The 24,728-nt window shown below is 44.7% G+C and overlaps 1 protein-coding gene across 1 annotated transcript; it reads right to left on the bottom strand.

Annotated features, from left to right (window-relative positions):
• Positions 1–233: 233 nt before the first annotated feature.
• On the bottom strand, positions 234–22,157 carry GSG1L2 (GSG1 like 2). Its single transcript, XM_073232868.1, is given in 9 exon segments — positions 234–406; positions 409–475; positions 1,138–1,168; positions 3,115–3,239; positions 8,387–8,517; positions 9,538–9,585; positions 21,859–21,891; positions 21,894–22,088; positions 22,091–22,157. Coding segments are annotated over 9 exon segments (870 nt in total).
• Between the last annotated feature and the right edge of the window lie 2,571 nt (positions 22,158–24,728).

Genomic DNA, 24,728 nt, shown 5'->3' with positions numbered 1-24,728 from the left:
CATTTATACTAGAGTATCAGTATGATATCTTCTATAAGAGTTCCATTTAAAGATACTGGCATTTTAACAGGAATCACACTGAAGCCAAATGTGTTTAGGGAAGGGTGAGTTGGTGGGTGGAATCATTCCACAGTCCTGGACCACAATCTTCTGAAACCCACCCAGAAATGTTCATTGTGGACATTTGTGCCTGGCTTGTCTGCCTGTGCAGATATGGCAGCCACAAGCACTGGCTAGCATATGGACACCTTGACACCTGGTGGCAGGTGCTCACATACACTCATGAGAGCATGCCCAGCAGGGCTGGATGCAGCTTCTGTTCACCAAACACTTTCCAAAGCCTCAGGTTCCAGAAAGTTGTGGTGAGAGTGCTGACTGCCCTTCTGTACCCTCTGCTTCTCTTGGATTCCAGGAGGGCTGCTGTGTATCTGTCCATGGCAATGACTGACACAGTCATGCAGAGAGCAAAAGAACCCTACAGAAGGCTGTTAACAAAAGACACAGTTAGGAAAAGGTTAGAGCTATGACTCCTGGCTTGATTCTTGCTGGTGGTCAGTCTGGTGAAAAACCAACTCCTGGTTCTAGTCGATTTGAGCCTGGAGTTTGAATCACAAATCTCAGAGACCAGTCAGTCTGCTGTAACCCAATAGTTAAGAGAACAGACTCTGTGCTGAGTTCACACTGGAGCATGTCTTATTACCTGTGTGACCATAAGCTGGTGACTTCATCTCTCTGTATCAGTTTCCTCATCTGCAAAACTGGAATAATAGTGACTATGCACACAGGGTATTGTGAGCAATTCAGTGAGATAATGTATGGGAAGTACTCAGCATTGTATCTGCTCACCTATAAGTATTATTTCTGTTATTGTGGTGGTTGTTGACTCTAACCCAGAACACTGGCATCAGGCATTGTTATTTTTATATTCCCAGTCTCTGCATTACCTATTGCATTCTGACATGATGGTCTACACTTTTCATCTTCCACAGAACCCAGAAGAGTGTTTGTGGAGAAAAGAACCTCTACAAAACTGAAGTTTGATATGTTTTCATGGGGTGAAATTCCCAGGTAAAATAGATGGTTCCACATCCAGTCACCTATAAAAAAAGCCTACTAGTAGATAAGTTCCAACCCTACTCCAGAGTTTCCAATCATCCTTAAATATGACCTGACAATGAAGGATACAAACATCTAGGAGAAAGGCCCAACAACAAACAGTGGGGAGGGGGAGGGGGGAGAAAGGGAATCTAAAGGAAAGAGATAACACAGGAACAGAAGAAAATAGCAACAGAAAAAATTTTTTTGATTATTTATTTGTTTTTATTTTTATTTATTTTGATTTGATTAATATCTTCAGAGAGATATGAGATGATATTGCATCAGTGAAGCAAATCAGGATATATGAAGAAAGAACAACTAGAAAACAAGAAGACTTCTTGGATATTCAAATAAGACACAAAATAAGAATTCAATAGAAAGGTTAGAAGTCAAATAGAGGAACATTTTGAGAAAGTATTACAAGATGAGAAAGAGATAGAAAAGATAATGGACACAATGACACCTAGATGATTAATACAAGAGATCTAATATTTAACTAACAGGTGTTCTCTAAAAAAAGAACAGAAAACTGAGGAGTAAAAATAATCAAAGAAATAATACCAGAAAAATCCCCCAAGATACCAGAATTCTAAGACATGGATATTCAGATTGGAGGGCCCATCAAGCACAAGAAAAAAGAATGAATGTGAATGAATGAAGATCCCCATCCAAGGTATGTTTTCATGACATTTCAGAACATTGATAGTAAAGAGTAGAAACAACAGGTCCCCTACAGTGGAGCATGAATTAGAATACTATTGGGCTCTTGACAGAAACAATAAATTCTTGAAGGACTCAGAGCCACATCTTCAAAATGCTAAAGGAAAATTATTTTTGACAGATTTCTATACTCTGCCAAACTATCAATCAAATATGGAGCTTTGAACAAGTACATTTCCAGATATGCAAGGAATAAAATAATTTATCTGTCATTGAAACCTTCCTTAGAAAGCTACTGGGGGATGTGCCCCCACAAAATGTGAGTGTAAACTAAGCAAAATAATGGCATGGGCCCTAGGAAACAGCTCTTTAGTACAAGGGAGTGGCAAAGTGAAGTGTCACATTGACAGCTCTGTGGCAGGCCTGGAGAGCAATCAGCCCAAGTGGAGCAGGAAGAGGGAAGGCTTTGGTGTGTGTAGTGCTGGTGACATCATCTCAGAACCAATGGCACCTATTCAGAGGGAGGCAACTGAAGTGACAAATGGGTCAAAGCATTTGTTAAAGAAGTATTTGTATACCAAATGTGTAACTTCTTCAGACTGGGAAGACAAAAACTAAGAAGAGGTCAAAATGCAATAAATCATGAAGCTTGTGGATAACACTATCACAGACATGTTCACCAAACTCTAGGATAGTGGGATGGGGAAGTGAGCCATGAATGTGTTATTTATTTTACAAAGAAGAAAGTAACATAAGAGATTGTTATACAGAGTGAATATGTGAGTATAAGTGTGTATGTGTGTGTATGTACATCCATACACACTTGGTCTATATATATGTGTACATATACATATGTGTATACATATATTTTTAAAGATGCGATTATGATTTGCAGGTATGTATCAGAGAGAACCCTGTGTTCTTGTATAACATGGCTTAGTCATTCTCTTAGAGACTGAACTTCTATATCAAGGCCTTGTTTTTCCATTAGACATGGGCTGGATCTCCCATCATTGAAGTATGTATTATGAGTTATAACTCAGTTAAAACTTTTTCCCTCCAAGCTATGTATAAGAATGTGACAATATCATTATATCCCTTTCTTGAGGACTTTACTCTGTGCCAAGAATTTCATAAACATAATCTCTTTGAGTGCCCATAAAAATATTTGAGAAAGGTATCATCACTTGACAGATGAAGAAGTCAGGCTACAGAAAGGTTAAGAAATTAATCCAAAGTCACAAGATTAGCAGGTAACAGAGCTATGACCAAGGTTGGTAGTCCTAGAAAAGCTGTGTGCATCCCTGCTGGTCCGTCAGAGGCTGAGCACCACTGCCAGTGACTCAGCGGTATGACCAGTCATAGTTCCATGTCTGAGGCCTCCAATCTTCTGGTCCAAGATTCATAGTGATTTTAAAAATGGTTGTGTACATCATGTGGGCCACCATGCCTAGGAGCCCTGCACAAGTAAGCCTTGTGAGCTGCAGCTAGAAATACAGTTTCTTTCTACCTAGCAAGGAGCCCAATGGCATCCTCCTTAAGCCTTCCCAAGAAGCCTTCATGTTTCACATAATTGCTAATTTCTTAGAGCCATGAATCCACACAGTGGTATGTGTCCTTTTGCCATATCATTCCTCCCACAACCCCCTTCCATTTTTTTTTTTAGATAATTATTTTTTATTGAAGGGTAGTTGACACACAGTATTACATTAGTTCCAGGTGTACAACACAGTAATTGAACATTTATATACATGATAATTCTAGGTACCAGTTATCACCATACCAAGTTGTTACTATATTTTGACTATATTCCTTATGCTATACATTACATCCCAGTTACTTATTTATTTTACAATTGGAAGTGTGTATATATATATATATATATTTGTGTGTGTGTGAGGGCATCTCTCATATTTATTGATCAAATGGTTGTTAACAACAATAAAATTCTGTATAGGGGGGTCAATGCTCAATGCACAATCCTTAATCCACCCCAAGCCTAATTTTCGTCAGTCTCCAATCTTCTGAAGCATAACGAACAAGTTCTTACATGGAGTACAAATTCTTACATAGTGAATAAGTTACATGGTGAACATTACAAGGGCAGTCATCACAGAAGCTTTCGGTTTTGCTCATGCATTATGAACTATAAACAGTCAGTTCAAATATGAATATTCATTTGATTTTTATACTTGATTTATATGTGGATACCACATTTCTCTCTTTATTATTACTATTTTTAATAAAATGCTGAAGTGGTAGTTAGATACAAGATAAAGGTAGAAAACATAGTTTAGTGCTGTAAGAGAGCAAATGTAGATGATCAGGTGTGTGCCTGTAGACTATGTGTTAATCCAAGCTAGACAAGGGCAATAAAACATCCACGTATGCAGAAGATTTCTCTCAGAACAGGGGGGGGAGGTTCTAAGCCTCACTTCTGTTGATCCCCAATTTCTCACCTGATGGCCCCCCTGTGACTGTGCCTGTCTTAGGTTGTTCCTCCCTTGAGGAATCTTACCCGTCTCTGGCTAACCAGTCATCTTCCGGGGCCATACAGGGAAATGTTAAGTTGGTAAGTGAGAGAGAAGCCTTATTGTTTGAAAAGGTTAGCTTTTTACTTCTTTGCATATTTATGCCCTGTGGCTTCTATGCCCAGCATTTGTCTTGAGGTGTCTTTACCACTTGGAAGAATTATGATACTCAGTAAATTCGAAATGTGGCACGAATTCTATTTAAGGGTTGTAATTAGGAAGGAAGAAGAAAAGCTATAGAAGTAGCAGGCGGAAGAAAACCTGGGAAGATTGATTATTTCTTTGACATATCTTCTTGTAGAGTAATTTCAGCATGTATAGGTTTTAAGCTACTAATTAAATTGTGCACACACATTAACATAATAGGAGTACAGTTACATAACCAAAGCATACCTGTAATTAACAGCCATCTCCAGTGGAACCAAGAAAACCAGTTAGGCACCTTAGGCATTTGTGAAAACTTATCTTTGATATGGTGGATATTGTCCAACTGAACTTGAACAGTCTGAGAGAAATCAGACAAATTAAAACAACCCATTCCTGGGGACTGTTCACATCCCATATGTTCTTTTAACAGTAAATAGTCTGTAGTTGTAAGATTTTGGAGTGCTACAACTTGCACTTCTCCTAATTCTTGGTTGAGTTCCAACAGTATAGATCCAGTCAAATTTGTTGTTTTACTGTATGCACAGACCAGCTTAGATATCTCCTTCTTCATTCCCATGGCAAGCCCAGGAACCGGTGGGATGAGTGCATCTACACCTGTAGCAGTGCGTGGATCTTTGTTGGGGTTTTTTGATGATCATCTTCTGGCATGAGTCTTCCCGAGAGTGCTGATGTTGGAAGTTCTTTTTCATATCGTATCTTAGTTCATTTTCGGGATAGCCAAATTAGGCTTTGATCCTCTGTATAAACACAATCAGACCCTTTGCCTACACTTTTATATGTCCTTTATATCATTGTGTAGAACTCATTGGAGGTCTCCACACAAGAACTGCTTTTTTTTTTATCATCAATCTACACTTACATGATGAATATTTTGTTTACTAGGCTCTCCCCTATACCAGGTCCCCCCTATATACCCCTTTACAGTCACTGTCCATCAGTGTAGCAAAATGTTGTAGAATCACTACTTGTCTTCTCTGTGTTGTACAGCCATCCCCTTTCTCCCACCCCCCCATGCATGCTAATCTTAATACCCCCCTTTTTCTCCCTGCCCCTTATCCCTCCCTACCCAGCCATCCTCCCCAGTCCCTTTCCCTTTGGTACCTATTAGTCCATTCTTGAGTTCTGTGATTCTGATGCTATTTTGTTCCTTCAGTTTTTCCTTTGTTCTTATACTCCACAGATGAGTGAAATCATTTGGTATTTCTCTTTCTTCACTTGGCTTGTTTCACTGAGCATAATACCCTCAAGCTCCATCCATGTTACTGCAAATGGTAGGATTTGCCCTTTTCTTATGGCTGAGTAGTATTCCATTGTGTATATGTACCACATCTTCTTTATCCATTCATCTATCAATGGACATTTAGGTTGATTCCAATTCTTGGCTATTGAAAATAGTGCTGCGATAAACATAGGGGTACATTGGTCTTTCTCATACTTGATTGCTCCATTCTTATGGTAAATTCCTAGGAGTGCAATTCCTGGGTCAAATGGTATGTCTGTTTTGAGCATTTTGATGTACTTCCATACTGCTTTCCACAATGGTTGAACCAACTTACATTCCCACCAGGAGTGTAGGAGGGTTCCCCTTTCTCCACGGCCTCACCAACATTTGTTGTTGTTTGTCTTTTGGATGGCAGCCATCCTTACTGGTGTGAGGTGATACCTCATTGTAGTTTTAATTTGCATTTCTCTGATAATTAACGATGTGGAGCATCTTTTCATGTGTCTGTTGGCCATCTGTATTTCTTTTTTGGAGAACTGTCTGTTCAGTTCCTCTGCCCATTTTTTAATTGGGTTATTTGTTTTTTGTTTGTTGAGGCGTGTGAGCTCTTTATATATTCTGGACGTCAAGCCTTTATCAGATGTGTCATTTTCAAATATATTTTCCCACACTGTAGGGTTCCTTTTTGTTCTATTGATGGTGTCTTTTGCTGTACAGAAGCTTTTCAGCTTAATATAGTCCCACTTGTTCATTTTTGCTGTTGTTTTCCTTGCCCGGGGACATAAGTTCAAGAAGAGGTCAGTCATGTTTATGTCTAAGAGGTTTTTGCCTATGTTTTTTTCCAAGAGTTTAATGGTTTCATGACTTACATTCAGGTCTTTGATCCATTTTGCCCCTTCCATTTTATCATGCCCTTGTGTCCCTATGTTCAGAGGCAGCAATGTTGCATCCTCTCTTTCCCAGCGCAAATGATGGGTCCTTGAGCTACATTTGGCCAGAAGCCATCCTCCATAGTGTTCTGTCATGTTAGTCTTTTTAATGTGGGTTGTTGGCTAACACCTAAAAATTGGAAGACTTGACATGAAAATCTGAGTGTGTTCTGGCTACACTGGACTCATGGCAGTGATCAAGGGGAACTGAAATCAGTTGCCAATATAATTTTCTTCCCTTTGTAAGTGACTCGGTCTTTTTGCCTGGAGACTCAGAGCACTTATTTTCTTTAATGGTTTTCATAGGATATGTCTAGGATTTGAATGTTTCTGTGTCAATGTTTCCAGGTACTTGGAAGGAGGTTTGTACATATGGATTCTGGTCTTTTGTTCAAGAAAGGTTCCTTGAATTTCACTTTTAAATATTAAATGTTTCATTTGTTTTGTGTTTCCTTTTCAAGGACGCCAATTACATGTATGTTTTAGTTTAGTAAATATATGGCAAGCAGTGGCCAGTTAGGGATCAGCTTTAGTGATCCAAGTAGAAATTAGTTTTAATTGGTGGGGGAAATTATTTATGTACTAATGAGGATGTCTGAAGTCCTTATGATGTATCTGTCCTTATAAATCCTTAAACATTCCAGCTGGCAACTTACTCATAAGTGGAATTGAAGAGATATCCTGAAAGAGGCCTACTCATGATCTTGGGGGACCTTGAAGGATGCTGGGACCTGGGCCTGAGGAGGGGTCTCTAAGAGTCCATGGTCTGGCTCTTTGCAGTGAAGATCCAGAAATTGGATTTTAGCATCCTATTCACTGATGATAATACTTGAGAAAGATGCATTTCACGTATCAAGTGCAGAAGTGATCTACCAATAGGATTGATGCACTATTATCTTAACAGAGACATTTTTATGTATCAAGCTAAAGAAATGAAGAAGGTTCAGGAGCCTTTTCTTGATGGCAAGGCCCACTTAGGAGACCAAACCAAGTTGCTCTATAAGTTGCTTGGAGAACACAGGAGTAAGACCAAAAAAAGAAAAGAAAAGTTCTTTATTCTTAAGAGATATTTACACCAAACTTGGATAATGATTTTTAACAAGCTCTCACTTATTGCATGCTTACTATATACTAGGTGTATTCTTATTTAATCATCACCATAGCTTTTTTTTTTTGAGAGGGCATCTCTCATATTTATTGATCAAATGGTTGTTAACAACAATAAAATTCTGTATAGGGGACTCAATGCACAATCATTAATCAACCCCAAGCCTAATTCTCAACAGTTTCCAATCTTCTGAAGCATAATGAACAAGTTCTTACATGCATCACCATAGCTTTTGAAGATAGCTAGCTTAGAAAAGTCAAGTAACTTGTCCAAGGTCACACAACCATTAAAAAGCAAATATGTGGATACAGGCAGAATTTCTCTACAGATTTGTGCCTCACCACTGTACTAAATTAGTCAATTTTTGATCTCAGAGTCAGTGCTATCTCCTTCCCAGGGTTGTGTTAAAGACACAAGAATAAATTTTATTCTCCATCCCCTGTGTCTGTCTCTTTTCTTTTCATCAATCACCCAAAGTGTCATGGCCTCCCTCCAATGGGATTAATTCAGTGACTTCTCCAGTGGACCAGCTGTCCTGCTGAAAGAGCCAGCCTGTGCTTTGGCAGTAGGGATGCCTAGCCTGATGCTTTTTCAGTCCCTCTGGGGCAGGCTGTGGGGAAGTTGCCAGATCTAATGATGCTGTTGGGAAGTACCTGCAACTGCGGGTAGCTACATAGGCATCCACCTTGAGCCAGTGGAACCCAGAGCTATGGTAATTCACTCCAGAGTCCAGAAGGATGGCCCTTGACAACATCAGAAGGATATTCAGGATCTCAGCCCCAATGGACAGCCATAAGACACCTGCAAAACGTAGGATGACACAGATGCTGGGCATTTAGAATTCAGAAGTACTACAATATTCAAACCTTTGCTTTAGTTCATTTAAAACAAAAAATAAACACTATGAATGAAAAAAACCCTGATACCTCTGTTGCATCTTGGAAATCTGGTAAGGAAAGAAGGCTTCCCACATCTTGAAAAAGGAGTTTGTAGTTGGGAGGGGGAAAAACTAAGCAAAACTGTGATGTGAGGACATGAGAGATATGAAGGGTCTCTTTTCCCCCATTCAAAATTAATGTGTTGTTTTGATTCCACCAGAAGACATTATCTTTATTTTTTTAAAGAAGAAGATGCACAAGCTTAAACAGGGAGAGAAAGGAGTCCAAGAGTTTAAGAGCCCTGGTTGGAGACACCAAAACCTTGTTTCTGTGTGAGCCAATTGTTTACCCTCTGGACGGGATCTCACCTGCAGCTTCAGGGAACTGTGTTGGATGTAGATGGGAATGAATAAAGGGGACAGGAATGGAAACTAATATTTGTAAAAGGCCTCCTACAAGGCCAGTTAGGTTCTGAGGATGCAGCAGTGAAATGAAACAGATGTGATCCATGCCTTAACAAAACTTATATTCGACTTAGGAAAACAGATACAAAGACAGCAGTTATAAATTTGATGAGTGTTATAGAGAAGGAAAAGTCCTGTAGATTGTGGTGCCCATCCATCTCTTCCCATTCACCTCACATGGGTGTTTAAAATTGGCTGTGGTGGGAGTATTTACACCATGAAAAACAGTGAACACTACCCATCAGGTCCTCCCCACCCCACCCCACCACCACCACCACCAAATATTAAATGGTTGTTTAACATTTTCCAGCACCACTGACCAGAGGGCACAGGTAGTGAGTCAGTGGTTCTAAATTTTGGACTTGACTTCATGGAAAAACCATAAATAACTCTCTCTCATCTTTCCCCCCACTCCAATGAAAACAAGTAACCCAAACTGTGAGGCGGACTGGTGTATAGTACATGAATAAGGTATTTACCTCGTCCTTCAGCTGGTATTATACTCTGAAAACTCCTACACTTTTCACCTAGGAGATAAAGAGAATATATTCATAAATAGAAATAACCTTAACAATTAGGGGTAAATTGTGTTTCTAGCCATGTAAGTCTATCCAGGGTCATTTTTTAAAGATTGGTGGGTGTGACAGACTTTTATTGTGCACAGACATGTGGTGCCACCTGCAGGGACATGACTCGGTTCTGCCCTAGTGAATCCAGGCTTGGCCATATGACTTTCTTTGGCCAATGAACTGGGAGCTAAAGTGAGGTGGGTCACTTCGGTCAGAAGCTTTAGGAACCAGTGTATTGTCCACCCAGTACTCACACCCTTGCCCTGTGATCAAAGAAGCACATGTCTGGAGGGAGCCTCCAACAGCCTGGGTCCTTAAATGGCTACAGGGAGAAGCCATTTAAAAAGTACATGTAGAATGAGCTAGAAATGAATTTGTCAATTTAAACCACTGGGATTTGGGGGTTTGTTATTGCAGCATAAACCAGCCCATCCAGACTGATAGTGCAAACCTTAGATGAGTGGTTCTCAACTTCCCAAAGAGCATTCATCATGATACGAGTCTCAAATAACTAGTTTCTGGTTAGAGGGAAAGCAACAAAGTTTGTGAAAAGTTTTTTCAAATGAATTAGAGCAGCACTTAGTATCTCTGTTATGAAGTGATCCAGCTACTTGCATTCCATCCTGCTTTCTGGAGTATGAAAGGGAACAGAGGAGTTAGTGTGTGTGCCCCTAGCGGCAGGCCCCACCGCCAGGCTGATTCCATGCCTCACCTGTGAATACCATCTGTCATGTTGCACACATGGGCTGGGAAAGCATGTGTCACTACCTAGGTTAGTAGTTCCCATGAAAGAGCTGAGTCCACAAGTATCCACTTGATGTATAATGCAACCAAACTTTGGTTTGGGGGTGACAGACGGAAGACTGGAACTACAGCAATTCACCCTCAGGGGTCCTGTCCCAGGTGGGTGCCCCACTCTCCATTACCACTTCAGCTCCAGATAGAATTATAGACCGTAGAGTGGGAGGAGCCTGGAAATCACCTGCTTCTTCCCTGAGCAGTGTAGAGGTGTGGCTCCAAAGACCTCTGCAGGTAGATGACTGGTACGAGCCAACAGGTAGAGGCGGTGTCAGCGTTAGGACTCAAGTGCACAGGGAGCTTCCCAATGCTGTCTCCTGTCATCACTGACATGAAGCAATCCAGCGGCCATAGAGAGAGTGCAGGGGATGCAAAGATGCATGGGATGTGAGCTCCCAGTCTGGGCTGGTAGGAACTAAAACAGAGCAAGGTGGGGCATACATAGATCTTTGATCCTTCAAAGGAATGGCTTTCTTGTTTCTAAGAAACTCAGTAGTCCCCACATTAGCTTTGCTTTGAAGATTAAGTGAGATAATAGATCGTGGAAAGCATTTGGTGATGTATATAATTTTTTAATCACTCTATTGTATACCAGAAACCAATAAAATATTGTTTATCAACTATACTTCTATTTAAAAAATAGGAAAAAATACATGTTTTTCAAAATAAAAAAATTAGATTATATATTTAACATTCACTTAAATCTTGTTGGAATAAAACAAGTTCTATTGGGGTCTTAGGTCTGCATACGATTAGCATAAATCATTATTTGTTCCTAGACTGTAAGTTCCCTAAGTCAAGGATCTTGTCACCTACCTTTTCTGGAAGTTTTCAGGGACAGAAGTAAGCTTGGGGTAGCATCTTTAGACCTCAGAAAAAATTTTTCTTTTATAGGAGAAAAAATTCCAGGTGGGATTCCTATTCAAGAACTTAACAATGGTTCTCTCTTCCTACAGCGTCAAGACTAAATTCCTCTTCTACACCCTCTCTTTGTCAACTTGACCTCCCAGCACAGAGCTCATCTTTTGTTTCCATAGCACATGCCAGCATTCACCTTCTACCTCCTCCAGGTCATGTGGGAAGGCCCATACGTATGAACAGGTGCACACGGCTAAAGGCCACAAACTTTATGATTTGCCATGCTTGTCTTCATACAACCCAAGTGCCCTGGGGCCTCACTCCTTCTCATCTCTGCATTGCCCCTCTGCTAGGCTATAGGAAGAAGAGAAACGAAGGTTGGTTTTATGATACAGCTGTTTGTGGAGCCGCCCTGCTGGGTTAAAGTTCTGACTCAAATGTGCACAGGGATTCATTTGTCACATGACCGTTGGCAACAAGCTGCCTGGAGGAGGACAACAGACTCAGAGACCTGGCTGCTAGTCTTTAGTGGTAGTGGCCTCTTCAGCCTTTTTATGATGTCCCCACTGGGTTGATGCAATTGGACATTTTTCCTGACTGACTCTAATTTGGCAGCCACAGTAGTATTATGGTCACATCAGCAAAAATTTGTCTGAGTTCCCCCAGTTTTACCAAAGAGGTAGAAAGAGGTCATTTACCCAGAAATCTCCACCCTCACCCTCTGCCCCCTCAAAGAGCTGCTGATTTTTCACATCTTCTCCTAAGATCCTCACTACAATCTCTGAGTCAGGCCGGCAGTGAGAGCAGCAGATGGATGTCATGGACAGAACGGGGCATTTAAATCCGAAAGGCCTGGTTCTGCCACGGTCAGTAATCGTAGGAAGTTTCCTGACCACTCGGAGCCACCTTGCTTTCTTCATCTGTAGAATGGGAATAAAAAAATTTCTCCAATGAGAAAGGTGTGAAAGTATGCTGTGAACTGCCTTACGCTTTTGTGTGTGTGTGTGTGTGTGTGACAGAGGCGGTACAAACAATCACATTTTATGGATTCGGAGGCCAGGTTCAGTCAGGAATTGAAACTGGGGTTTCCCACCTGAGACCCAGTAGCTTTTTCTACATCACCACCTCCATATCTCATGCACGGAGGACTAAGGGCCTGTCTTGTCTTCTGAAGAGGCTGCCTTTTCCCGCAGGAAGAAAGAGAAGGCGAGGTGCAGCGCCAAGGACAGGGAGAAAAGAAAGTGAAGGCTAGCCAAGGAGAGCAAGAGAATTCACAACAGCTTAGAAGGGTGAGGTTAGCTTGGGTGAAATAAGCCAGGCCACAGTGACCTCTTGATTAATATCAATCCTCGGAAATGGTGCTCCTTTTGAATAAGGCCGGCCGGAAGGATTAAAAGGAAAAATCTTTATAAATCCTATAAAGCCAGGGAGGCAGGTGGTAGAAAGCTCCTGCCGAGTGGTGCAGTGAGCCGGCCTGGGAAAGGGCGTCCGAGGGCTCCGTGCGGGACTCTGGCAGCCCCCGCCTGCTTGTTCTCCACCCTCCTGGGGTGCCCAGTGCCCTCCACCTTTGAGCTTCCTGGGCGTAGCAGAACAGCTTAGAATAAGAAATCGACACATTTATTGACTGATTGAACTACCTAAAGGAAAAAGCATTTTGTCTAAGCACTGCCTTATCCAGGAATTGTCCTTTCAAATTGTCATTTCAGAGCGTGGAATCCAAGGTGCTGTCTCCCCTCAATGGCACTGTACGCATTAGGAAGCGAGTACAGAGCTAGTCAAGGTGGCTCGTGCAGACAATGTCCTGAAATAACACTTGAGGTCAGGGGTCCCCTGGAGGGTCAGCTTTTACCATCACAGATACGGAGCTGATTCAGAGGGAAAATATCCAGCGAGGCCTCAGGGAATAATGGAGCTGCAGAAGGCTGGACACGTGGAGGCCTCTTTCCTAGGCTTGCTCAAGGCAAGGAGTGTCCTCCCCAGGCTGGAGTCCTTGCTGCCAGGTCTCCTTACCTCCCCCTCACCCCTGAGACCCTCTCTAAAGCATTGTCTGGGTCCTCTCCCATTCACCCACCGTTGCAAAGCTGCTTTTTCTCATGTCCCCGTCTCTCAGTCACTCATGATAAATTAAACTAAATAGCAGACGTGTGTGAAGTCATCTCCAGTCGGGGTCCCCAGCCTACTGTCAGCCATAGCAGGCTTTCTTGGGCCTAGGCAATGTTTTCAAGATATTTTAACATTGGGAAATTTCACTTGGAAATTCAGATATCTTCCTTCCCTCAAAAATTAGAGCATCTGACCACATTGAGCTCAGAAGCCCACGTGACCGTAAAGCTGAGCTGAGTAGAAGGCTGCCCCCTTCACCTGAGCCTGGGGTTTCAAGGTCATTGGCATCCTCTGCTAGCCCTGCTTCCCTGCCTTTGTTACCAGCTCTGGTAAGCATTTGTGGACAACCTCTGCTGTTCATCTGTTGTTTTATTCTCTTACATGTTGGCTATTATTTTAGCTATTATTTAGAAACAATTTATTTCTAAACTTTTTGCTTTAGAAGCATCTTGCAGCCCATGAAGGTGATGTTTCTCTGGGGAAAAAAGGTGCTCTGGAGAAGGTGCCCTCCTTTCCTCCTTCTTAATAAAGTGATAACAATGCTTAAAGACCCTGGTTTACCTGGATGACCTTTTATATTAGAAAATGCATGAAAATGTGAGCAGAGGTTTCTTTAAATTGATGGACACAAACGTATTCATTGACAATGGGAAGATGATTGCCCTTCAGTTCAGTTTTGGGCACTGTGGGGTCATAGGGAGAGTCTGGTTAAGAGTTAAGAAATTTGAGTTTCACATCCAGCCCCATCAGTATCTAGCTCTACAATCTTCAGTTGGGCATTTCTTCCTCTAGAACTCAGTTTTTCCCTCTGTAAAATGTGTCTATTGTTCTAGATCAGCCTTTTCCAAAGAGTGTTCCACCCAACTCTAGTTTCACAGAATATTAATCCTTATTCCAGACATTTTTTCCCTATGGCCAGCTAATCTTCGGAAACTCTGGGAAATGTAATGGTGAACAGGTTCCTTTATCTATAACAGTCTCAGAGATTTTGATATGCTAATGTGCATTGTGAATTTCCAAGAAGAAAATGTAATATGCAACATTTTCCAAATTTGACTATCAAAACTCTTTTTATTTAATTTTGCGAAGAGCATCTCAGAAGATACCTCTGTGGGGTAATCTTTGAGAAAACCCAGTGAGGCACTTGCTAAAGTCTGTTTCTGGCTTAACATTAAGTATATAAGAGGCACATAAATCAGAAAAGGGTCAAGAAACACACTATTTCCCCCTGGCTTTGTCCACAAATCATTGAGAGCATCAACCCTCCTTAGGCTTCAGCATGGGTCCTGATAATATATAAAAAAACCTGTCAATGGTGTGATCCTTGAGAAGGTGATGTGTGTGTATGTGTGTGTGTGTGTAAGCACCCCATGGTTTGTTGCAAAAGTACCAAGGAGACTGCTGCTCTCTAGAGGAAGGAGCCTGAAGGAGCCTTAGATGGACTTTACTGTGCTTTTGGGCCCTGTCTTTTTTAGGGTGAAAAGGACCCCCTTCATCCCACCTGGGTAACAATTTTCATCAGAAATCTTGGGGACAGTTCATGTCACCCATCTGCACAGTGTTTGTGTGAATATGGGAGGCACTGGCACATGCAGGCAGGCAGTTTGCAGCTGTTTCCGGGCCTCCCTGAAGCTCCCAGCTTTGGCATCATCTGGAAGTGAGGTGTCCAGTCCCACCTTCTCCTCAAGCCCAGCCCATGGAGAACCCTGGTCACCGGAGAGCCATGTCTCATTTTCTGACTCTTGTCCTCAACTTCAGGTTCTGCTATGGCCCCACCTCCCCTGACGTTACAAACAGTAATGCTTCTGATTTTCTCCAATTAGGCTTTTCCTTTCTAGGGAACACTGTCTTGCTCGGTACCTTATCCTAGAGTGACTGTGGCCTTGTGTTGCAGGAGAAGATACCTCAGGTGCCACTGAAGAGCCATGGGAGTTACTTCTTCTGTAAAGAGACTTTGTGGAGACCAGCTCCACAAACCACCTGAGCCTGAGAGGAGTGGGTGGGGAGATTAAGAAAACACAGAGATAGCAAGAAAGACACAGAAACCAAAGTTGGGATCAGGAGGTTCACTGACCACTGGTGATGGACAAGTGACGCAGTTTTATTTCAGAGCACTGCTTATATACACAGGCTCATTTCCTGTGACCTATCCCACAGTGATGTCACTTTCGGTGTTGTCACTTCCAGCTGACCTCGCACCCGGTGACTTCATTTCCGGCCCTCCACATTTCCCCCTTTTTTCTTTATTAAAAAGCTTCAGTGGTAAAGAGAGATATAATAAGGAGTACAGCAAATAGGTGTCCCAACACAGCCCTTCCCTACAGCTGCTGTTGGTCAGGTCTCTGTCGACCACCTGGGTCTCGATCTGAGCTGAGCATGGGCAGCAAAGCAGCCATGGGGACAGAAGACTTCTCTCAGAGATGGTGTTGGTTTGGGCCTCTGCAAGGCTGGGGGGGTGAGGATCTGAGCCCCACCTCTGTTGGCCCCCAAGTTCACTCCTGATGGCCCCTCTGTGACTGTGCCTGTCTTAGGTTGTTCCTCCCTTGAGGAATCTTACCCGTCTCTGGCTAACCAGCCATCCTCCGGGGCCAAGCAGGGTGATGCGAGGCATGTCAGTGAGAGAGGAGCAGCGTCCTTCAAGAGGGTCAGTCCTCTGTCTCCTCAGTTGTTTATGCCCCCATGGCCTCCATGCCCAGCACCTGCCTCAGTGTGTCCTCGCCTGCAGGTGGAGCCGCAGCTCTGGTCACATGTCTTGGGGTACCCAGATTTTACCTCAAAGAGGGTTTTTGACATAAGGCGTGTGTGGGAATTCTAGAAAGGTCTGTGTTTAGGAAGGAAGAAGAAAGGTTACAGAAATAAATCTGGTGGAGGGAGTTCTCTCCCCTCTTTCTTTAATTGAAGCCATAGTTGATGTAGATTCAATCTGTCTGCGTGGATTTTTTTCTTAAGGACTTGCCAGCCAACTAATAATAAGTAAAACAAAACAATTATCACAAACACCAAAACAATCAAGTATGAGAGGGTATGTTTCAGCATATTGAACAGGTTAAATCCTTTAAGATGTTCCAGGACTTGTTTTGCTAGATCTCGAGGATCTATCATATCCACTCGGGTATTTTGGATGTCTAATATCTCTTGATGTAGGTTATGCAGATCAAGGCTAAGATTTGTATGTTGCCTTGCCCCTAGGAGATGGCTGCGAATTTTGTGCCATTCCCATCGGGAACTGGTATAAGGTGCATTGGTAACACAGATGCTTTTAAATGCAGCATGGCATCGGGTGTCAAATGTCTGGAGGAGGAAGGGTTGGCATCGTCTTGAATGATCTGGAAAAGAGGTTGTAACTGTCCTGTGGTAAGTTTTAGAAAAGGTTGTAACCAATTAGTGTCTCCAAGTAATTTTTGGAAATTGTTCAGGGTATGTAAGTGCTTAGTTCTTATTTCTACTTTTTGTGGCTGAATGATCCTTCATAAAATATGAGTTCCCAAATAGAAGAATGGAGCTTGCATCTGCACCTTTTCGGGAGCAATATGTAGTCTATGGGCATCCAATTGTATTTGAAGCAGTCCATAAAGCTGAGACAAAACTGGGGGTCAGCATGGGAGCAGAGAATGTCACCATATAATGGATAATTATGCTTCCAGATATTCGTCACATAACACTCAAGTGGCTTGTGCCACAAATGTTTGACACAAGGTGGGGTTGTTAGCCATTCCTTGAGGAGGGACTTTCCAGGGGTATCTCTTCATGGGTTCTTTAAAGTTAATCGAGGGCAAGCTCAAGGCAAAGCGTTCCCTATCCTCTGGATTAAAAGGATAGAGAAGAAACAATCTTTCAAGTCACTAACAATGAGGGAGTGTTTCCAAGGGATCATGGTGGAGGAGGGCAGTCCCGGTTGGGCTGCTCCCATTGTAACCATGACAGCATTACTTTTGCCGGAGTCCTGTAGGAGCCTCCAGTGACCAGCTGTTTCTTTTTTATCACAAAGACGGGAGTGTTCCAAGGACTAAAAGACTCCTCAATATGTCCAGCTTTCAATTGTTCGGACACTAGCAATTTGCAGTTTCTCCTGAGTCAGGGGCCGTTGGTCCACCGAGAGGGGCTTGTCAGTTAACCATTGTATTTTAGAGGCTGTCAATGTTAGGGAGGCAGGAGATACCAAGGCCCCTAGGGCAAATTTGGATGGTACCCTAGGCCAGACCGATCTTGGTGAGGCTGAGGGGAAATTGGGAATGGCCTACCTTGGCCCTCACTTCCCAGACCAGTTCCAGGTACATGCCCTTGATTCAGCATCATCTGAGCAACTTGAGGTCTAGGGCTGTAGAGTAAAAGTGACATTTGAGCTAAAACATCCCGTCCCCATAGATTAATAGGAAGATGGTCAAGGATGAAGGGTTGGAAAGTACCCGTATGTCCCTCCTTGTCTGACCAGGTTAAAGCCCGAGAACTTTGTAGAGGACCCTGTGCCACACCAATACCTTGCAAATCAGCCATAGCCTCTCGGGTGGGCCAAGTGGTGGGCCACTGCCGTAATGAAATGACAGACACATCGGCTCCAGTATCCACGAGGCCTTCAAAACATTTCCCATCAATCCGAAGAGTTAAAGTAGGTCGTTCAAGTCCTACTCGTTGGATCCAAAAGGCATCTGAGGAACCAAAGCCGTGGTTCCCTCTCATCTGAGAAGACTGACTCCAGCCAGTTTGTATAAAAGGCAACACAACAAGTTGAGCTACACGATCAGAGGATAACATTTGAATAATTCTGAAAGGTGAACAACATATAACTTTAATTTCACCCATGTATTTGGAGTCTATGACTCCAGGCTGCACTTGCAGTCCTTTTAAATTCCAGCTACTCCTGCCTAAGATAAGGCCTACTGTACCAGGAGGTAAAGGACCATACACCCCGGTGGGAATAGCTTGAGGTCCTATATCAGGAGTTAGTATGAATCTGGAGGAGGGACTGAGGTCCAATCCTGTGCTTCCTGGGATTGCTCGACAAAGCTGTTGGACTGTTTTGCGTGAGGAAGGATACTTGAAGGAGTCATGGACAGGGCCCCCATTATTTGTTGGGGCCGGGGCGGGCCCCGCTGGGAGTTTCCCGACAATCGTAGACCTTGAATATCAGTTTGTGACTTACATTCATTAGCCCAATGCCTGCCTCGGCAGCATCGCGGGCAAATTCCAGGAGTTCTATTTGGCTTTTCCCTCAGAAGGTCTTTAGGATAAGGGCACTCTCGAGCAAAATGGCCTAATAGTCCACAGTGAAAACATCTACCTTTAAGATGAGGTCTTATTCCTAATTGGGGGCGGGGCCACTTTGTTGGGCCAAATGTTTTACGTAATTTGGTGGCCAATGCTGCACCCTGTATGTAAGAAGTTCCCACGTCTGCACAAAGTTTGATAAAGTCTGAAAGAGTTCCTTTTTTTCTATAAGGCCGAATTAGATCCTGACATGTACTGTTGGCATTTTCATAGGCTAGCTGTCTAGCAAGAACATTTCCAGCCTCAGAATCAGAAAATACTCTGGATATGGCCTGCAGTAAGCGAGACACAAATTCCTGAAATGGCTCGTCTGGGCCTTGCCGAATGCTGCTCAGCTCCTCAGTTGTAGCCCCTGCGGTGGGCAGGCTCCTCCAAGCCTTGCTTCCACAAATGTTAATTTGCTGATAAGCCTGTAAAGGGAACTGAAGCTGATCCATCAAGGCAGAATACTGCCCTTCTCCAGTGAGCATATCCAGACTGATGGGAATGTTATGCATTTGATTTCTGTTGGCCTGTTGTACACACAAGTCTACAAATTCACTCTTCCATAACAAATAATCACCTCCAGTGAGACATGCCTTAGCAAGCATTCGCCACTCATTAGGAATCAGAGCTTCAGTGGATATCACTTCCAAGAGAGTGAGGGTAAAAGGAGCAGTTGGGCCATATTGAGAGCAGGATTGCTTGAGCTCCTTCAAAGTTTTGAAAGGGATAGGATTATAATCTCTGACATTTCCATCTCCCTCCCGACAGAGGGAGTGGAATTCAGATGTGTCCTCACCCCGCCTCTGGGCTTCTTGGATGCTATGCTGCAAAGCTGAGCCACTAGCGGGACCAGGAGTCGCTCTGATGATAACAGGAATGGAATGTTCCCGGTTAGACTGATGACTAGGAGGGCATGGAGGTGCGGAGGGGTTCCCTGCTTGCAATTTACGGCTCCAAGGCTGATTAGGGCAGAGCGGTGATTGCAGGATTTTAGGGGAAGACACTTTTAGTTTTTGAAAAGCAGTCAAAACAGATTCAGTGTTGGAAGGAGATGTTAAGGTGTTAGAGGATTTTGTGTGGCCCTCTCCTTCCATCTCAGACTCTGAGGAGTCAAACTCTTCCTGCTCACAATATAAGTCTTCCTGGCCGCCACATTGGACGCCATCATCACCATATTGGACGCCATGTTGCCAATTCCCAGGGAGCTCCTCCTCACACTGCTGAACCTCTGTTAACAACTTTTGGTCATATTCAGGAGGTGGTGGTGGTAGCTCATTGTCTAGTTCATACTTGGGAGATAACGGCTCACAGTCCACGGATGCTGTGGCATTAGCCAAAGCCTCATAACGGGTGAATGGTTGTTTCAATTGCTCAACTATAGAGCCTCCCTCTGGAAGTCTGTCAGGCAAACAGGTAACCTCAGGGGATGGATCCAAACTTTCCTTCACTAAATTCCATAAAGCAAATGTTTCCACAGGAAAGTCCCGAGGCCCATGAAGGGTGAAGCGCTGTTTAAGCTGTAACCCCACTTTTTGCCAAATCTGCTCATTTATGGTTCCCTCTTCAGGGAACCAGGGGCAGGTTTCCTGCACAAAGGCAAGAAAAGCTTCTAGCTGCCGGCTGCGCACTCTACTACCGCGAGCACGAAGCATAGCTTTAAGCATATGTACAAAAATTTCTCGGTCCTTTGACCCACACTGTCCCATGTTTATACCTTTAAGCATATAAACAAAATTTTACAGTCCTCTGACCTGGACAGTCCTTTGACCCTGATTGTCCCAAGTTTTACTCCTGACTCTATTGCTCCCGAACCTCCCTCCGAACTGTTATTGCCGTACCTTGTGTTTTGACACGTCTGCCCCTCAGGGAGTCTCCTCACCTAACTCGCTGGCCGCCTGCAGAGTCGAGCTCTGTGGAACCTGATATTCTTCAGGTCCCCGTCACTCCATTCTTAGGTCCCAGTTCGGGCGCCACCTGCAGAGACCAGCTCCCCAAACCAGCTGAGCCTGAGAGGAGTGGGTGGGGAGATTAAGAAAACACAGAGATAGCAAGAAAGACACAGAAACCAAAGCAGGGGTCAGAAAGTTCACTGACCACTGGTGGTGGACAAGTGACGCAGTTTTATTTCAGAGCACTGCTTATATACACAGGCTCACTTCCTGTGAGCTGCCCACAATGATGTCACTTTTGGTGTTGTCACTTCCGGCTGATCTCATACCCCATGATCTCATTTCCAGCCCTCCACAAGGCTTCCTTCTTCTCCTCTGCCTTGTGTTCTGGTGCAAAGGCCCTGGGCATGATCTGGACACATGGGAGGGTAAGGCTAGGCACTGCCCTTTCACGGCCACCACTGGGGCAGGATGCAGAGGGACAGGCAGCACCTCAGAGGATTCCGTCCTCCTGCCTTTTACTTAGACCTCAGGAATACACAATGAATGCTAGGAGAACAGGGAAAAAAAAGCTGTACAAGAAACTAAGCCTGAAGTCAGGAGAGAAACGGGGCTGGGAAGGGGGCGCTCTCCTTTCCACCTGGAGGGCTGAGCTTTCCCAGCAGGAAGGGGAGAACGTCCTGGCTCCGAGTCTGGGTTCAGGTTTGCAGCCAGGCTGCCTAACGCTAAGGAGTCCAGTTCTTCCCTTCTCAGTTCCCTTGGAGGTCAAAACACTCTTTTCTGACACGTGTGTTCCAAATATTAGGCCTTCCCTTCCCTCTTCTCTCTCATTTCACTCACCACTCTGCCAAATCCACAAGAGTTCTGAAGATGCTGTTGAACCAGGACTGAGCAATATAGTGAGAATGGGAATCTCCTTATTAGGATGATAAAAGTCTGTTCTCTAAGAGAATCTTTCGTTCCAAGACCCCTTAACAGTGCAGCGTTGTGGTTTAGAGTGGGGTGGAGCCACTTTGGGTTCTCCAGGGATGGGATGGCACTAGCAAATGGTGAAAGCTAATGTCTGTAAACACTGCATCACACACTGTTACAAGTGCCTTATGAGAACCCAGCCATTTTAATCTGTATAGTAACTCCAGGAGATGAGTGCTGCTAGAGATCCTATTTTATAAGTGAGACAACTGAGGCCAGAAAGGCAAGGAGACTTGCTCAAGGGTACACAGGCCATCAGGGGCAGAGCTGGGATGCAAACCCAGGCAGTCTGACTCCACAGGTCCTGCTCGTGGCCCCTGTCCTGCACCTGTCACCCCCCAAACCTGAGGGCTGTGCTCACCTGCACAGCTGAGGCTCTCTTGGCAGGACTGAGCCCCACGAGGAACCTGCGCTGGATGAGCTTGTCATCCCCCATCTCCCGGATGACCTGGACAGCCTGGCTCCCGTTGTCCCTCCTGCTACCACCACCATCCCTGCTGAGCTGGATGCCATGCAGCCCCTCGAGATGGTCCTGGTACAGCGGCTGTGCCACCCTCCGGATCCCCTCACACCTGTGGCTGCCCACAGTGGGAGGGAGAAGGCGAGGGCAAGGCAGGTGGGGAAGAGGGTCAGCGCCTGCTGCCGCCTGGCTCCACCCATGGCTGAATGAGGTGCACAGCATGGGGATGTGTAGTGAGGCCCTCCCCCGACTCCCCACCTGACCATGGCGCCCACCCCTCCTCAGCCCTCCACCTGGCATCTTTGTAGTCCTCATTCTCATCCCTCCCAGGAATCCGGGTACAAGCCCATGGCATCCACGTGAGTGCCCATGGCCTGAGAAGACCCCAGTAGAAGGCAGGAGCTGGGACGGTTCCCTCAAGAGTGCTGGCACTTCAGTCCTGCCCAGGGGGTAGAAGTGCGGTAGGATGGCTGCTTTCTGCTTTTGTCTTTCTTTAGTTGGGGCAAATATACATAAGATAAGATTTGTCATGTTAATCCCTTCAACTGTAAAGCTCAGTATGTTCACATTGTTGTGCAACCATCTCCAGAACTCTTTTCATGTGCAAAACTGAAGCTCTGTTCCCATTAAACAAGTCCCCCGTTCTCCCTGCCCCCAGCCGCTGGCAGCCACCATACCATCTTCTGTCTATGAATTAGATAGGTACCACCTATAAATGGAATCATACAGTATTTGTCATTTGGTGGCTCATCTTACTAAGCAGGCATCAGAATTCCCTTCCTTTTTAAGGCTGAAAAGATTGGGCATGCTGCCTTCTGTCTATCCATTCCTCTGCCAAAAGGTGCTTGGGTTGCTTCCACCTTTTGGCTACTGAGGAGGGCATTGGTTTTTGACTGAAGACTGGGGTGGTTTGGGTGGGTGTCTGGGTGAGACTGCCCCACCCTTGCCTTTTGCACGGATCAGGGTCTGCAAGTTTGGGTTCCAGAAATGGGGAACCCAAGGCTCGCACAGCCTGTTCTTCCCATGGCCCTGCAGAAAAGGGATGGCCAAGGACAACTCCCTGGTCCAGGGACTCAGAGACTCAAGGAACAGGCACCCTGCTTGAGGGACTATGTCCTTGCAGAATAGGGGAAGGCAGTGTGCACCCCACATGGTGCAGAATTCAGCACCATCCCAAGGCCTCAAACACTGGCAGGCCGAGCCCTTGGCACCATCACCCATACCCTCGCCAGGGGGCACTGCAGGGGTGGTGACGCTCAGGACGCCTCAGCTGATTTTGGGCAGAAGGCTCTGATGAAGCCGTGAGAGGAGTGACAAGATTCCACAGGGCAGCGGAGAGATTCCATGAGGAGCCTCCAGATATAACCGAGAATCCACCAGCTTGGGCAGCTGGGAGAACAGGGCACTGCCAGCTGGGTCTGCCTGTACTTCCCTGCCGGTGAAGCCAAGCCAAGAGGACCTGTGCCCTGCGCAGTCAGCCCCTGGTCTGCGTGCCTGTCATGGTCTGTCCCCCGTCTTGTGGGAAGAGGAGTTACCGTGTTTCATCACTAGATGGCATCCGCCCGACGGACAGGGAAGCCGTGTCCCTTCAGAGAAAGGATGCTTCTGAGAAAAAGTTCAAAGAGATTGGATAGAATAGTCTTTCCAAGCAGGCACGTCCTTTGCCAGCATGCACCTTGGAAGATAATCTATAATGGGCAGTCACAGAATAGTTTTACAGCATCTCAAAAGGATCGCAGCCCATCACTCCCTCTGTCACTTCATTCTAGTCTCTGTTGTCCCAAAGAGACAACCACACTGAGTACAGAGGTCACGTCGTTATAAGACTAAATTCGAGGGTCTTTGTTCATTATGAGCATTTTTCCACTAAGGTTAAATCTTGCCACATGGGGTTTTTAAGATCTCCAAGGATTTCTATTATATGATGTTCACCTGTTTTTGCCTAACTGTTCAGAATTCACCCAGATAAGTTAACCAAGATGAGCTCCTGTGGTTCAATTTGAATGGAAAAAAAAAAACGAAATGAAAATATGATCTTCTTATCTCTAGCCGACCTTCATTTCAACCAGTCAGGACATCTTTCACCTGCGCCCGGATTCCAGAGGCTGGGAAGACTTAGAAGGGGAATTTGGGAGCTGGACAAGGAGAGGTAGGGAGAGAAGGGCCATGCAGAGCCTTTCCCAGCCTCCCTAGAGAAAGGATCTCATCTAGAGAGTTAGGATAAGATATGGGGCCTTACCAGGTAGACCATTCTGGTCAGAAGACCTGGGAACCCTGGCTTTGCCAGTTACTTGCTGTGTGGCCTTAGGCAAACAACCTAACCTCTCTGAACCTCAGTTCCCAGATGGGTAGTGGGGAAATAATCATACCCTCACAAGGTTATTGTGAAGATGAATGAAATAGGACATTGGGTGCCAGGTTTTATAAATGTGAAGTGTGGTGAGAAAATAGGTTAGTTAGCCAGTGATGGACTGGGGACTCCAAAAAAGGATCAGCCAGGTGGACAGAACAACATTTGCTCACAAGTGGGCAATCAAGACGAGCGTTTGCCTTCAGCATGTCGTTTTGCTCTTGTGTAGATGGAACTTGAGTCGCTGGTTACAGCTTTGCTTCAGGCCCTGTGGGTCGGGAGCTGCTCCCTCTTGGGCCAGGCAACTGTCTCTCTTGAAGTCTTGGTATAAACAGGGCCCAGAGGAGGAGGCCCTGCCTTTGTGGCTGGGCTCAGCCTGGCCTGGACGAGCTTAATGCCTTGTTGAGAAACGTCCCCTGTC

Source organism: Manis javanica, chromosome 4 (genome assembly GCF_040802235.1).
Source record: "Manis javanica isolate MJ-LG chromosome 4, MJ_LKY, whole genome shotgun sequence".
Taxonomy (NCBI): domain Eukaryota; kingdom Metazoa; phylum Chordata; class Mammalia; order Pholidota; family Manidae; genus Manis; species Manis javanica.
This window is presented reverse-complemented; position numbering and strand designations above follow the sequence as displayed.